The 15,301-nt window shown below is 42.0% G+C and overlaps 1 protein-coding gene across 1 annotated transcript in view; it reads left to right on the forward strand.

Annotated features, from left to right (window-relative positions):
* The window catches only part of LOC148096520 (uncharacterized), a 31,203-nt gene extending 19,713 nt beyond the window's left edge, over positions 1–11,490 (forward strand). Inside the window, 4 exon segments of the mRNA XM_087835449.1 lie at positions 71–384; positions 571–778; positions 1,076–1,226; positions 11,351–11,490. Coding sequence (XP_087691575.1) covers positions 71–384; positions 571–778; positions 1,076–1,226; positions 11,351–11,490 — 813 coding nt within the window.
* The last annotated feature ends 3,811 nt before the right edge of the window (positions 11,491–15,301 follow it).

The following is a 15,301-nucleotide window of genomic DNA, read 5'->3' on the forward strand; positions in this document are numbered from 1 at the left end:
CCACATCAACAACTACAGCTGCCCAAACAACAACCACAACAACTTCAGTCCCAAAAACAACTACTACAGGTGCCCCAACAACAACCACAACTGCTGCAGTAACAACCATGACTGCAGCACCAATAACAACCACAACAACTGCCCCAACAACAACTTCTACAAATGCACCAACAACAACCACAACTTCAGTCCCAAAAACAACTACTACAGCTGCACCAACAACAACCACAACTGTCACTAACACAACTACAGCTACACCAAGAACAACCACGACAATTGCCCAAACTACAACCACAACAGCTGCGGCAACAACGACAACTACAGCTGCCCCAACAACAACCACAACTGCAGCCACAAGCACAGCTGCTCTAACAACCACAACAGGTGCCCCAACTACAACCACAACAGGTGCCCCAACAATAACTACAACAGGTGCCCCAACAACAACCACAACTGCTGCTCCAACAACAACATCAACAACTGCTGCCCCAACAACAACCACAACAACTGCCACAACCACAACAGTAGCCCCAACAACCACGACTCCTGCCCCTACAACGACCAAAACAGCTGCCCCAACAACATCTACAACTGCAGCCCCAATAACAACAACTACAGCTGTAGTGACAACAACCACAACCACAACTACAACTGGTGCTCCAACAAGTACTACAACTGCAGCCCCAACAACATCCACAACAGCTGCCCCAACAACAACCACAGCTGCTCCAACAGCAACCTCAACTACCCCAACAACAACCACAGCCACTACAACAACATCAACAACTACCCCTACATCAACCTCAAGTATCCCAACAACAAGTACAACCACTACAAAAACATCGGCAACTACCCCAACAACAAGCACAACTACCCCAACAACTACATCCACTACAACGACATCAGCAATGACCCCAACAACAACCACAACTACCCCAACAAGTACAACCACTACAACAACATCAACAACTACCCCTGCAACAACCTCAAGTATCCCAACAACAAGTACAACAACTACAAAAACATCAGCAACTACCCCAACAACAACCTCAACTACCCCAACAACAACCAGAACAACAACCAGAACTACTGCAACAACCACCTCCTCTGCCATGGTCAACAACACAAGCTTCCTTACAGTAGTTCTGGTTCTGATGTCACATGTACTCAGCTCATATTTTTAACATTTTTAAGTTCATATCCTGAAAATGAAGCAATAAACCAAAGTACATGTGAAGTTTTGAAATTATTAAGTAACCAAGTTGTAAAGCATATTTGAATTCTTATTTATTTTAGTTCTAGGGGGGGGGGGTCAGACCTGTTTGATGTTTTCCTCCCTGAGATGTTGTTTGTATGTGTATCATCCAAACGTGTGATCAGGGGACTAATATTAACAATATTGTGATGTCTGCTATCTCAACACTGATCTTATCATTGCACTTTTCAAAACTATCATAAATAAAGTCTCTTTGCATTGATTAATGAGTGTCCCCTGACTGTTTTATGATGAGAATGATTTCTCCAATAATAGTTTCTCTACAAACCTGTTCACAGTGACAGCAGTAAAATGTAGCAGCAGAAAAATGTCACAGAGCATGTGTGAAATAGCACTGCAACAGTCAGTGTTGTTGGCTGTTTCAGGAGGACAAAAGCAGAGAGACACTTGCATTCAAGCCGTTTCTGCACACACCTTCAACCAGGACGATATCTACCATTACTTCACCTGCACATATTTATATGGATGCTGATGTTATCTCATGTCGCTGGCTTATAAAACATCACACTTGCTTTCACTGTGGTGTACAGCTTACAAGTAACAAGTTCTATTAAATTATGATGTAACTTCATATGTCTAAGACTTTAGACTGCAGTGTACATGTGGTACCAAAAGTTCAGTTGATCAAACAGTTTCTCTTCACTACAGCTTCATGCAGCTCTCAGACACAGCTGCTCCAACCACAGCTGCTCCAACCACAGCTACTGTAACTACAACCACCTCTGCTGCAAAATGAGCTTCATCTCAGTAGCTGTGTCGCCGATGTCACATGTACCTCATTAAGATTATTAATGTTGTCCAGCTCACATCCTGTAAGTGCAACAATTAAAAACTGAAGGACGTGAAAATGTGAAATGTTTAAATGAGCTGAGTTATGTTAGTGTCAGGGACTGGGTGTGTGCAGGGAGGTGAGGACCCAAATGCAAGACTCACAACACGTGTAGATAAACTCAAAACACAGCTTTATTAACAGAAAGGCAAAGGGCGATACAAAACTACACTGGGGAGAACTAAAACTAACTCACAAGGAGGCACAGGGAAATCACAGGGAAATACACACAAAACTGAAGGACGACGCGAGACGAAACACATAAATGCATAAAAAGACAGGGAGGACACAGAACTGAAAATTCCCAGAGCTATATGAACACAGGTACACAGAGGACAATAAGGAGCAAAGACATGCGGAAATCTAACAACCAAAAGCCAAACATGACAACCTTGGGACCAGGACTAAACTAACAAGGTGGACTCAAATCATAATACAAAATGATAAAACACAAGAAACTGAGACCGCTGGGTCATAAGACCCAGGATTGTGACAGTTAGTGTGTGATTCTGACTGAGAGATCAATAGACAAGTTCATTCAGGTACATTTGACCTTCATCTGCGATGTCTTCTTGAGAAGATATGAACAAAAGTTCCCTTAAACATGTTTAATGTTATTTGGTTAGGAGTGGCATTAATGTGGCAGACCCTTACTCTGAATGGAGTTAGAAAGGTAAGCAGATGGTGGAGTAGCTTCAGGGAACTGAGCCAGTATGTTCCAGGTTAGAGTGCATACATAGACTGCCAGTCTGGGTGTGTCTCCCCACTCAGCTAGAGGTGGATGACATAGCTTGACAGGGAGGGGTCCAGATAAGAGGCACAACCCAGACTGGTTTGTCCAAATGCAGGTGCAGTGGTTTCATTCAGGCCAGATAAAGCTGCATGTTCTTAAACTCAGGTACACATATAGCTCTTAATGCAGTCCAGTAAACCTGAAATATAAAGTCACCCCCTTTGTGGCTGATAAATCCCTGTTTTTCTTTCTTTGGATTCACTTCATTGATTTTTTTGTTCAGCTGTCACACAGGTATGTAACGTCTCAACACGAGGGTTAGCAAAGCTACACTGCTCCTCACATATAACGGCCCAACTCACTTTTCTCTGCTGTTTTTTTTCCAGTAAGTGTGTGGATGTATTTCTCACACCTCAGTAAACTGGGATGCATCGTACTTATTTTCACATTATTTAATGTGAATGAATGGATTCCACATTTATTTCTTAAGAAAAGTTCCATTACGTGATTCTTATATTTTTGTTTAAATAAGGCACCACAAAGCTGGAATATTTAAATTGCACGTCAAGGAGCTTGTCCAGTTTGTTCTTTTGACTTTTGTCAGAGCATATATTTACAATCTCATATGTTTCCAGCCATTCTTAGATTCTGTTTTCCTTTATTTTTGTTTTCATGCAGAGAAACTCAGAGTATGACTTGGCAAATATACTGTATTGTAAATGTGATGTATTATTATAGAGAGAAACTAGCAGGTGTGTCATTTCTTCTATTGTGCTCTCCTTTGTTAACTGTCAGTCCCTATATTGTGAGCGGAAACGCATCAAATGTTTGCCCTTTATTCACCAGTCAGCTTTGCTGTCTGGAACCAGCCTGGGTTGATTTCATTATGAAGTCATTAGATAGGATGGTTTCATAAGGAAGGATTATGTAACCAGGCAGCACAGTGGCACGGTGGTTAGCACTGTTGCTGCACAGCAAGAAGGTCCTGAGTTCAATTCCAACATCAGGCCGGGGTCTTTCTGTGTGGAGTTTGCATGTTCTCCCCGTGTCTGCGTGGGTTCCCTCCGGGTTGTCTGTCCCTGTGTGTTGGCCCTGCGACAGATTGGCGATCTGTCCAGGGTGTACCCCGCCTCTCGCCCTATGACAGCTGGGATAGGCTCCAGCGCCCCCCGCGACCCTGAAAAGGATAAGCGAATGGATGGATGGATAGATTATGTAACCATACAGAAATCAGCCAGATTTTTAAAAAGACTTTTCTGAGTAAATAGATGCATTTTTATGTGAATACAGAGAAACATGTTCAACTCAGTGTCTTGTATGCAGTGTCTTACCGCTCCTCAGTCAAATGACAGCCTGTCGTTGGCTCTGATGTGCAGTACAAACACACAGGCTTTGTTGTTTATCACTGTTGTGCTGGTCTTCACATTCTGTGCTGCAGACAGCTCACTGTTCTCACATAAACATTCAATATGCAGCAGGAGAGTAATCCTTTCACTCTGACCACAGTTAAAAGACATTTTGGTTTTCCCAGCTTTAAAATGAAACCTGAGTCCTCATCCATATCAGATCATAACTCATTTGAGAGCCTACATAAATTATATCTGTCTGATTTAATCCCGACTCTCTTTGACACGATGAGCTCTGAATCCTGACTGAAACTCTTCAAATAAGCCATTCCTCTGCAGATGATCTGTCAGCTGTTTGACAACTACTCCTTCAAGGATTTGATTTCCATTTCCATTTCCTTGATATGAAAGGAAGGTTGGAGATGGCTTTTTAACTTCTGCCAACTTGAAGGCCTCTGGTACATTACTGATAAATACAGGCAGTATAACTGTCATGAACTGGCTGTGTGGAGGCAGATGAGGACCCAAACGCAAAACTCACGGAGACAGGAACTGAACTCAAAATCACTGCTTTATTGCAGGCCTTACAAAGAAACAGAACTAAACTGGGAATGCTAACAGAAGACCGAGGCACACAGAAAGGCACACAGGTTCGGGGAGGAGACATTGACGACGCGACCCTGAACTGAGGGAGACATGCACATAAATACACAGAGGGTTAACGAGGGAAGTGGGAGCACACGGGGAACACAGCTGACACAGATAATCGTAACGAGACAGGGCAGGAGTGAACACAACATGACACATACTGACGAGAGACTGTCAAAGTAAAACAGGAAGTACACAGAGGTTCAGACAGGAGGAGGGAGAGCACAGACATAACGGGCTGGGAAAACATTGAATGAAACACAAGGAGGGGAAACGAGGGCTCACAGATACACAGAGGGGCACACAGGAGGTAATCAAATAAGGAACATCTTTAACAGAACCTAGGAACCACGGCATAAGGAACAAAATACAAAAATACAAGAAAACTAAGAATGCTGGGCCAATTTGGCCCAGGACCATGACAATGACAGTGTTTCCTGAAAACCCTCTCCTGTCTGATCATTTCCTGATAACATTTACATTTACAATAATTGATTACACAGCAGTGGAGAGTAGACTTTATCACAGTAGATGTCTTTCTGAAAGCGCTGTAACTAAGTTTAAGAATATAATCCACCCACTGTTATCATCGTCAATGCCCTGTACCAACACAGAGCAGAGCAGCTACCTGAACACTACTCCAACAGAGGTCGATTATCTTGTTAATAATTTTACTTCTTAATCTACTCATAATCATCTCCAACACGTTCTCACTCCCAAAGCGTAACATTTTACGCTAGGTGGCAAATCGTCTGTATATTACACTTCCAGGCACCCAACGCGTCCCTATATGATGAGATCAGAAAAGTGAGGAAATATGAGAACCGTTTGGAATGAATCTACACGTGCACATTTATTTTACTTAAATCGCTTTGGAAAACACTATTTAACATTATTAAAGTGCTGGCTAAGGTTAGGGATAAGGTTATGGTTTGGGCTGGAACACGTATTACCGTGGGAGCGTCATTCTACTGGATTTCATGCGTAACCCGGCGTGTAGCATAAGAATGCAAACGGTCACCTTTCGCTTTCCTTAGGAATGCCGCGGGATGTGACAAATCAGTATATTATGCCTCGGGAGTGAGAACGGGCTGTAATCCCACAGATGTAATATTATCTACAGCTACTTTCAGTTACATTGATATTCATTTAGAGTCTTTTTCTCCAATTGATCTTTCTGAGTTAACTTTAATAATTACTTCCTCCAAACCATCAACGTGTCTTTTAGACCCCATTCCTACAAAACTGCTCAAGACTTATGCTGCTGGGGGATTGTAAGACTATGAACATGAAATTATCCCTTTTTTATTTTCATTAATTTTTTTTTTATGTACAAACATTTATGTACAAACAAAGACTAATTGTCTTTTGCCATGTGACAAATATGGCACTTTACTGGAAAGCTTTATTCTTTAAATCATAGAACCAGCCATTTTTGTCCTAAGACATTTTTTGATATCTCTATCTCAAACTACAAATCCTGGTTCATTTCACACATTCATCCCCAACACCACAGTGTTGTCACATAACTGCCGTATTGACTGACTGAGGTTCAGTAATAATAATAATGGATTGCATTTATATAGCGCTTTTCAAGGCACCCAAAGCGCTTTACAATGCCACTATTCATTCACTCTCACATTCACACACTGCTGGAGGCAGCTACAGTTGTAGCCACAGCTGCCCTGGGGCAGACTGACAGAAGCGAGGCTGCCATATCGCGCCATCGGCCCCTCTGGCCAACACCAGTAGGCGGTAAGGTTCAGTCAACATAAGTTACTTTTACATGAAATGTTTTGTTGGAAGTCTTTGCTAAATATTGCGCAGAGATGTTTCAGATAAGATAACAGATAAGATGACCTTTATTAGTCCCACGCATGGGGAATTTGTTTGTTTGATTCATTGTGTGCAGCTGCTGACATCAGTGATCAGAACCAGGAACATGTTTAACAAAAGCATGTAGATTCTTTTTTATTCTCCTGGTAAATACCAACAAGCTGGCTGACAGCACAGACTATTACAGTCTGATGATGTATTTAAGCAGCAACACACCCAATGCAGAGAAATATTCTATACTTTAGGGTGGTGACTGTCTTCATTCACTCTTTTGTTTTGATTGTTCTAGGATCTCTTTATAGCTCCAAGAAATCAAAGTTGTTTGTTATGGTGATTTTCATAATGAACACATCTATTATGAAATTATGAATGCACCGCAGACCACGCCCCCACCACATATGCTTTAGTAAAAAGGAATTTTAGAGTTTAACAAAGAGGTTTATTCTAATGAGCAACAAATCACCCTGTAATAAAATAAAACTATGCTAGATAAAGATCCATTAAAATTATTGTCTTGTAATATTGGCTTGAATTTAAAACATATATGAGGTTAATAATGGCACCATATTCGGGGAGGTGTCAGATCAGAGTGTCACTGTGTTTAGAGTTTAATAAAGAAAATGTTTTTGTCAGATATGATACAGCTCACCATATCTGATAATGTGCCATAAAACAAAGTGCAACCCGGGACTCTTACTTGTAATGAAACGTTCACATCTTAAAAGCAGTAGCATCTCCCACCAATGATTAGAGAAAATTTTGCTGATAAATCTTCTGGACACGCCTGCAGAACAGGACTCCACCAGTTTAAGACCTGAGGACTTTTTTTAGAACATGTTGTTGACAGATCGTCAGTATTAAACTATTATGTCTCAATCATGTCTCTATCAATTATGTCTCTATTAACAAAGGATAAAGGATTATTCTATTATGTCTCAATCATACTTTAGAAACACCTAATGACAGAAATAGCTGATTAAAGGTCAGACAGGACAGGTTTCATGGTGTCGTAGCTGCCAGTGACGTGTCCCTTCTGTTTGACGGATATGTGTCTTTCCTCGATGAAGACTCAACCACCTCCTAAGACTCCAGAAAAATGATTGAAGTTGTTTGTTGACTTCAATGCACAAAACAATAAATTCTAATTCTGAGCGCCTGTTAATGCACAACAGGCTAAACTATGAGGTGTGGCTGAAAGTTTATGTAACGAGAGGCAGCTTCAATAACCACACCTCATATGACTGAGCGTGCGTCGGGATCAAACTTGCTCAGCTTTATTTTCTAAACTTTCAATTTATTTAATACGTGCAATAACCCACACTGTATATATAAAATCACTTTTTTTCTTGAATATGTATATAGCGCCACAGAACTGCGTACCTCACCCCCCGCAGGAGTTGCTTTTATTCTCATTGTACATGTGTATAGTGACATTAAAAGGCATTCTATTCTTTTTTAAACTTTCCATACCTGTCTTCATCCCTGTATCTCCACAGAATTAAGAAAAAAGCTCCATGTGTTGGAATAACTTCAGACTAATTTAATGATCAAATCATTAAATTAACTTGCAACAAAAAGAGAGTATTATATATATATATATATATATATATATAGGCTGGGGTCTATCACACCAGGCAAGACCCCAGGTGCAGGCTGTGTAAAGATGCCCCAGAGACAATCCAGCACATAACAGCAGGGTGCAAGAGGCTAGCAGGCAAGGCATACATGGAACGCCATAACCAAGTGGCCGGCATAGTGTACAGGAACATCTGTGCCGAGTATAACCTGGAAGTCCCGAGGTCAAAATGGGAAATGCCCCCAAGGGTGGAGAATGACCGAGCTAAGATCCTGTGGGACTTCCAGATACAGACGGACAAACTGGTGGTGGCTAACCAACCGGACATAGTGGTGGTAGACAAACAGAAGAAGACGGTCGTAGTGATCGATGTAGCGGTTCCCAATGACAGCAACATCAGGAAGAAGGAACACGAGAAGCTGGAGAAATACCAAGGGCTCAGAGAAGAGCTCGAGAGGATGTGGAGGGTGAAGGTAACGGTGGTCCCCGTGGTAATCGGAGCACTAGGTGCGGTGACTCCCAAGCTAGGTGAGCGGCTCCAGCAGATCCCGGGAATAACATCGGAGATCTCTGTCCAGAAGAGCGCAGTCCTTGGAACAGCTAAGATACTGCGCAGGACCCTCAAGCTCCCAGGCCTCTGGTAGAGGAGCTTGAAGGATAAACCGCCCGCAGGGGCGTGCTGGGTGTTTTTTTTTTTTTTATATATGCTCAGGAACTTACTCGTGCACCATAGAGAGCATCCTAACGGGAAACATCTCAACCTGGTTCGGGAACAGCACCATGCAGGACAGACGAGCTCTACAGAGGGTTGTGCGATCAGCTGAGCGCACCATCCGCTCCGAGCTCCCTGACCTGCACTCAGTCTACAGCAGGCGGTGCTGGACCAAGGCCAGGAAGATCGTGAAGGACCTCAGCCATCCCAACAACAGACTGTTCTCTCTGCTGAGGTCAGGAAAGAGATTCCGCTCCCTGAAGACCAACACAGAGAGACTGAGGAGGAGCTTCTTCCTGCAGGCGATACGTCTCTCAATCACACCACCACACAGCACTGACCCACACATATGGTTCTTACACTGGACATTCTGGACATTTGATTACACTGGTGGCCACTGCACAACTACACTGCGGGGTCATCTAATCGAATCACTTTATCACAAGTCACTTAAATAAATCACTTTAAGCATATTTGCACTGCACAAGACACAAATGTGGATTGCACAACCCTGGACATTATATTCTTCATACCATTTATTACTCGTACAGCTGCTCTTATTGTTCTATATATAAAAAAGATACGAAAAACCTGATAACTCAACAGTTCAATAATGTCGAATTAATTAATGGGCCAACCTGTATACTTAAACAGTCCAAGACAAGGATAGATCTTTTATTTTTGAATTAATCTGAAAGAAATCACAAAACTTATAATCTCTTAACTGGGCTTTCTGACCATGAAGCTCTTTTTTGGTAAGAAAACGAACTAAAACATGCAGTTAATTCATCGTCTTTTCATGATGTAGTCCCCAAAAGGCCAATATTTCAATTAGGAAAGGAGCTAAATTGGACTAAAATTATTCCATGTGATGATGTTACAATAAGTAGTGAAACCTTCTATCCATAATTAAATATTTCATGGTGGGTCACCTTTATTTCAACAAAAAAGGTGACCTATCATGGCTCAGTGATAAATGCAGAGAACTAATGAAGATGATGGATCAATTACTTCAAAAAATCACTAAAAGCTGGATATGTTTCTGACGTTGAAGCCCCTTTACCTCAGTAAGAAGTCCATTCATTCAAACATTGTGTAAAGCCAACTTTAGTCTGCAAAAAGAAAAGATTTGTAAAATATTGATACATTAAAAGATGAAAGGATAGATGCAGGAGTACAGAACAAACTCCTGGTGTGGTAACTAAGCTACAAAACATGAAGCAGGTGACGTTCCACCACCAATCAACTCAGGTGGCTTGGCAGGTGTCTGGCTGTCGCGTAGCCTTGCCCAGACCTCTGGCTGAGCAGCAGGTGGGTAGACTGGCCCTCCAGAGCCCCCAGCTGGTGAACAAGGATGCTGGTCAGGCTCTCCTGAGCCTCCAGCTGATACATTAATGGGATCGAGCACCTGCTGGTCACTAGCCGCTCCCACCCGAGGAGTTGGTACGGCTGGACTCACCATGATGACCAGGAAGGCTGGAGAACTGCTGACCTGGGAGCAGGAAAAGGAGTTAAAGTTGTCACTTGAGGCGGCAAGGGGGCACAAAAGTCTTTATGAGTACAAAAGGCAATGGTCTGTTTGATTCCAGGCTTGGAAAGAAAACAGAGTTAAAGTTTCCTGCATATTTGCATTGGTCTTAGTCTTGAGCCAAACAGACTCTGGGTAGCTAACCTGAGTCTCAGGAGGGGCCAGCTCAGGAACACAGTCAGGCTTAATTATAGATAGTTCAACATTAGCAGATCCAGAAAACAGAAAGTTAACACAGTCTGAGCTCTTTTTGCTGTGAGCTTGACTTGCAGTCAGAAAGTGTAGATAATGTTATACGAACGTTATACGAGCTGGTTGAAAAACACATGACAGCTTGATGGGTTGGCTCATAAACAGAAAACTCTTTATACCTAGACCCAAAACAAAAGATTTTTAACAAGATTAACAAAACCCCAAGAACACTCAAAAAGAGTTTGAGTGTGCCTCCCCACTGTTGGTTTAGTAGTATAACTAACAGTCTTTTCTCTGTTAGAAAATTCAGAAACAAAACACTCTGATTTAGATTGCCTGGACACATAAGAGTCAATCTCTACTCTTAAATCTCTTTACTCATGGCTAACATATGTATCATAGTCTCTCTTACTCAGTGGGTGAGATGTTAGCCCGTCCAGCATCAGAACACAAAGGCAGAGCCGCCTGCTGGGAAACAGTCAACGATGTTGAGGAATGGTGATGGCGAGAGCTTTGCTTCCTCAGACATACAGGGACTGACAAGGCCCGAGCAGCTGACGCCTCTAATCTGAGGCTGCAAGCCTGGGATTCAGGAAGTCACTTGTACATTGCAAATGACTGCAGCAGTGTGAGGCCGCAGGTTGCAGGAACATAATTTATCCTCGGCCACCCAGTACCCCTCTCCTTTGCAAGGGACGTGGGCAGCAATGGGGGAGTTGAGCTGGAGGTCAAGGAGGCCGGAGGAAACATGGCAGGTGATAGAATGAATCCTCTGACTCTTATCACAAGGAACAAGGCGAAGAAAAGGAAGTAGCATTTGCAGTTTGGAAGCTACATGTAATAAGACAATGTGCTACCTTCAACACGTTTAAAACTAATCTAAAAAATTGGTTGTGATCACTTGTTTCATATTACTGTGTGCAATCCTGTATGTTTTTTGTTTATTTGTTGTTTTGCATTTCATTGTTATAATCTTATGTATTTGTTGACTAGACTACATTGTTGTACATTGTCTGATCGTGTGCTAAATTCCTTACGTATCATTTTTGTCTGACCTGCCAGGGACTACAGATGAAAAGTGGCCTTCTGGCTAAATCTGGCATATTTACATTGATATATGCACTGTCCATTTGAAATAAATAAATTCAAATATGTGAGATGTGTGGGATGAACGGCTGGAGGATTAGGGCAAAAGAACAAGAAACATAAAGAAGACTTTGGTGACATCTAGTGGCAGCAGTGAGAGACTACACCCTGAGCAAACTGATCTCTTCAGAACAGTCTTGATTTCCTGCATAGATACAGTCCACACTTTGAATTTGTGGTGCTCAAAGCTCAGTGGTGTTTCTACAATCACTGGAAGTCCCAGGCTTTTCTAACCCAAGTCAGCCAAGTGGAAGCTAAATCGGCTAGACTTTTAGCATCAATTCATATGTAAATTAGGTTGTTACTTGAGAAGTGGGGGAGTGGGGGTGTGTGAATGATTGCTGATTTCTAACTGCCAACTGCCTCTTTGTTTGTGTGTGGGGGTGGGGAGCTGCTAAAAGCTGAAAACGTGGGAAGCCCACAGTATAACCCTAACCCTGCAGTATATTGCAAGTAAACCTGACGTTTGGGATCAAGTTTTGGGTGGCTTGCGACCTAAAATCCAAGTACATTTGCAATGTCTTCCCATATCTTGGCAAGGGAAGTACATTTGCAAGAGAGTTGGCTAACTCTCATATGGTTGGTAAGAAGACAAGAAAAGAACAGTTGCTTTGGACACAACCCTCCACACCTAGCCCTTGAAAAAGAGCCATGTGTCAGGTCAAACACAAATGCAAGAACAATCATGCCACTGTGCGATGTGTAACTGCTACAGATACACGTGTGGTAAATGCAGACTACAGATACCATGGCAGTGCCAGGATAGTGAGTGATTGCTGAAAATGTTGAAATGTACTCACTCACTTTTTATTATTATTTGTAAGTATGTGTACAAATAGTTGTTTTTTGGGTTTTTTTGTACAGTTTTTATCAATAAATTTCAGCAACAAAGGAAATACACCCATGTGTGTTGATTTCTCCCTAAGATGGCAAACAGAAACACAAGTTTCCTTGTGGCCCATGAAACTAACCACTCCAAGTGGCTCAGCACCACCTTATTTACATAACAAAAGCAGCAGTTCACAGTTCAGTTCAGTTCAGTTCAGGATACTGAACCAGCCATTTGGCTGGTAGGCGGGTTTTAAACGTAGAAAAGCCAAATGGCTGCTCTGTGGGACTCTAGGTGTTTTAAAGGGAGACGGTGAGCTAGGAGCCATAACCGTGTACCTCAGTCAAATCCTCTCACATATGCAACTAAAGCTAAAACATGACATCCTGAACGATGATGTCCTCTGCTGATGTCACACTGAGCAAGTTTGTTTGTTTATTTGTTTTTTAAATTGAGTGTTAATGGTACACAGATGTCTGGACTCAAGAAAAAGCAGAAACTTTATACAACATTTTGGTCACGGTTGGCTGTTTTAAACTATGTGTTTATTTGTGTCCTAATAAGAACAGAAGAAGTATTGAACATGTCACCAGTTTTCTAAGGAAATATATTTCTAAAGGTGTGTGAGGGAATTATGCCATCACGGACTGCCGACAGCAGACATAGAAACTGTCACTTCAATTCAATTCAATTCAATTCAATTCAATTTTATTTATATAGCGCCAAATCACAACAAATGTCGCCTCAAGGCGCTTCATAGATACAGAGAAAAGCCCAACAATCATATGACCCCCTATGAGCAAGCACTTTGGCGACAGTGGGAAGGAAAAACTCCCTTTTAACAGGAAGAAACCTCCGGCAGAACCAGGCTCAGGGAGGGGCGGCCATCTGCTGCGACCGGTTGGGGTGAGAGAAGGAAGACAGGATAAAGACATGCTGTGGAAGAGAGACAGAGATTAATAACAGATACGATTCAATACAGAGAGGTCTGTTAATACATAGTGAGTGAGAAAGGTGACTGGAAAGGAAAAACTCAATGCATCATGGGAATCCCCCGGCAGCCTACATCTATTGCAGCATAACTAAGGGAGGATTCAGGGTCACCTGGTCCAGCCCTAACTATATGCTTTAGCAAAAAGGAAAGTTTTAAGCCTAATCTTAAAAGTAGAGATAGTGTCTGTCTCCCGAATCCAAACTGGAAGCTGGTTCCACAGAAGAGGGGCCTGAAAACTGAAGGCTCTGCCTCCCATTCTACTTTTAAATACTCTAGGAACAACAAGTAAGCCTGCAGAGCGAGAGCGAAGTGCTCTAATAGGGTGATATGGTACTACAAGGTCATTAAGATAAGATGGGACCTGATTATTTAAGACCTTGTATGTGAGGAGCAGGATTTTGAATTCAATTCTGGATTTAACAGGAAGCCAATGAAGGGAAGCCAAAACAGGAGAAATATGCTCTCTCTTTCTAGTCCCTGTCAGTACTCTTGCTGCAGCATTTTGGATTAACTGAAGGCTTTTCAGTGAGTTTTTTGGACATCCTGATAATAATGAATTGCAGTAGTCCAGCCTGGAAGTAATAAATGCATGAACTAGTTTTTCAGCGTCACTCTGAGACAGGATATTTCTAATTTTAGAGATGTTGCGCAAATGGAAGAACGCAGTCTTACATATTTGTTTAATATGTGCGTTGAAGGACATATCCTGGTCAAAAATGACTCCAAGGTTCCTCACAGTGTTACTGGAGGCCAAGGTAATGCCATCCAGAGTAAGAATCTGGTTAGATACCAAATTTCTAAGCTTTTCAGCGCCGAGTACAATGACCTCAGTTTTATCTGAGTTGAGAAGCAGAAAGTTAGTGGCCATCCAAGTCTTTATGTCTTTAAGACATTCCTGCAGTTTAACTAATTGGTGTGTGTTATCTGGCTTCATGGACAGATAGAGCTGGGTGTCATCTGCATAGCAGTGAAAATGTATGCTATGTCTTCTAATGATGCTGCCTAGGGGAAGCATGTATAATGTAAACAGAATTGGTCCTAGCACTGAACCCTGTGGAACTCCATAATTAACCTCAGTGTGTGAAGAGGACTCTCCATTTACATGCACAAATTGGAGTCTATTAGATAGATATGATACAAACCACTGCAGTGCAATACCTGTAATACCTACAGCATGTTCTAATCGCTCTAATAGAATATTATGGTCAACAGTATCGAATGCTGCACTAAGGTCAAGAAGGACAAGCACAGAGATGAGTCCACTGTCAGAGGCCATAAGAAGATCATTTGTAACCTTCACTAAAGCTGTTTCTGTGCTGTGATGAGCTCTGAAACCTGACTGAAACTCTTCAAATAAACCATTCCTCTGCAGATGATCTGTTAGCTGTTTGACAACTACTCTTTCAAGGATTTTTGATATGAAAGGAAGGTTGGAGATTGGCCTATAATTAGCTAAGACTGCTGGGTCTAGAGATGGCTTTTTGAGTAAAGGTTTAACTGCAGCCACCTTGAAGGCCTGTGGTACATAGCCGATTATTAGAGATAGGTTGATCATATATAAGATCGAAGAATTAATCAATGGCAGAACTTCTTTGAGCAGTTTTGTAGGAATGGGGTCTAAAAGACACGTTGATGGTTTGGAGGAAGTAATTATTG

The sequence above is a fragment of the Neolamprologus brichardi genome, chromosome 22, assembly GCF_056152115.1.
Source record: "Neolamprologus brichardi isolate AB-2024 chromosome 22, ASM5615211v1, whole genome shotgun sequence".
Taxonomy (NCBI): domain Eukaryota; kingdom Metazoa; phylum Chordata; class Actinopteri; order Cichliformes; family Cichlidae; genus Neolamprologus; species Neolamprologus brichardi.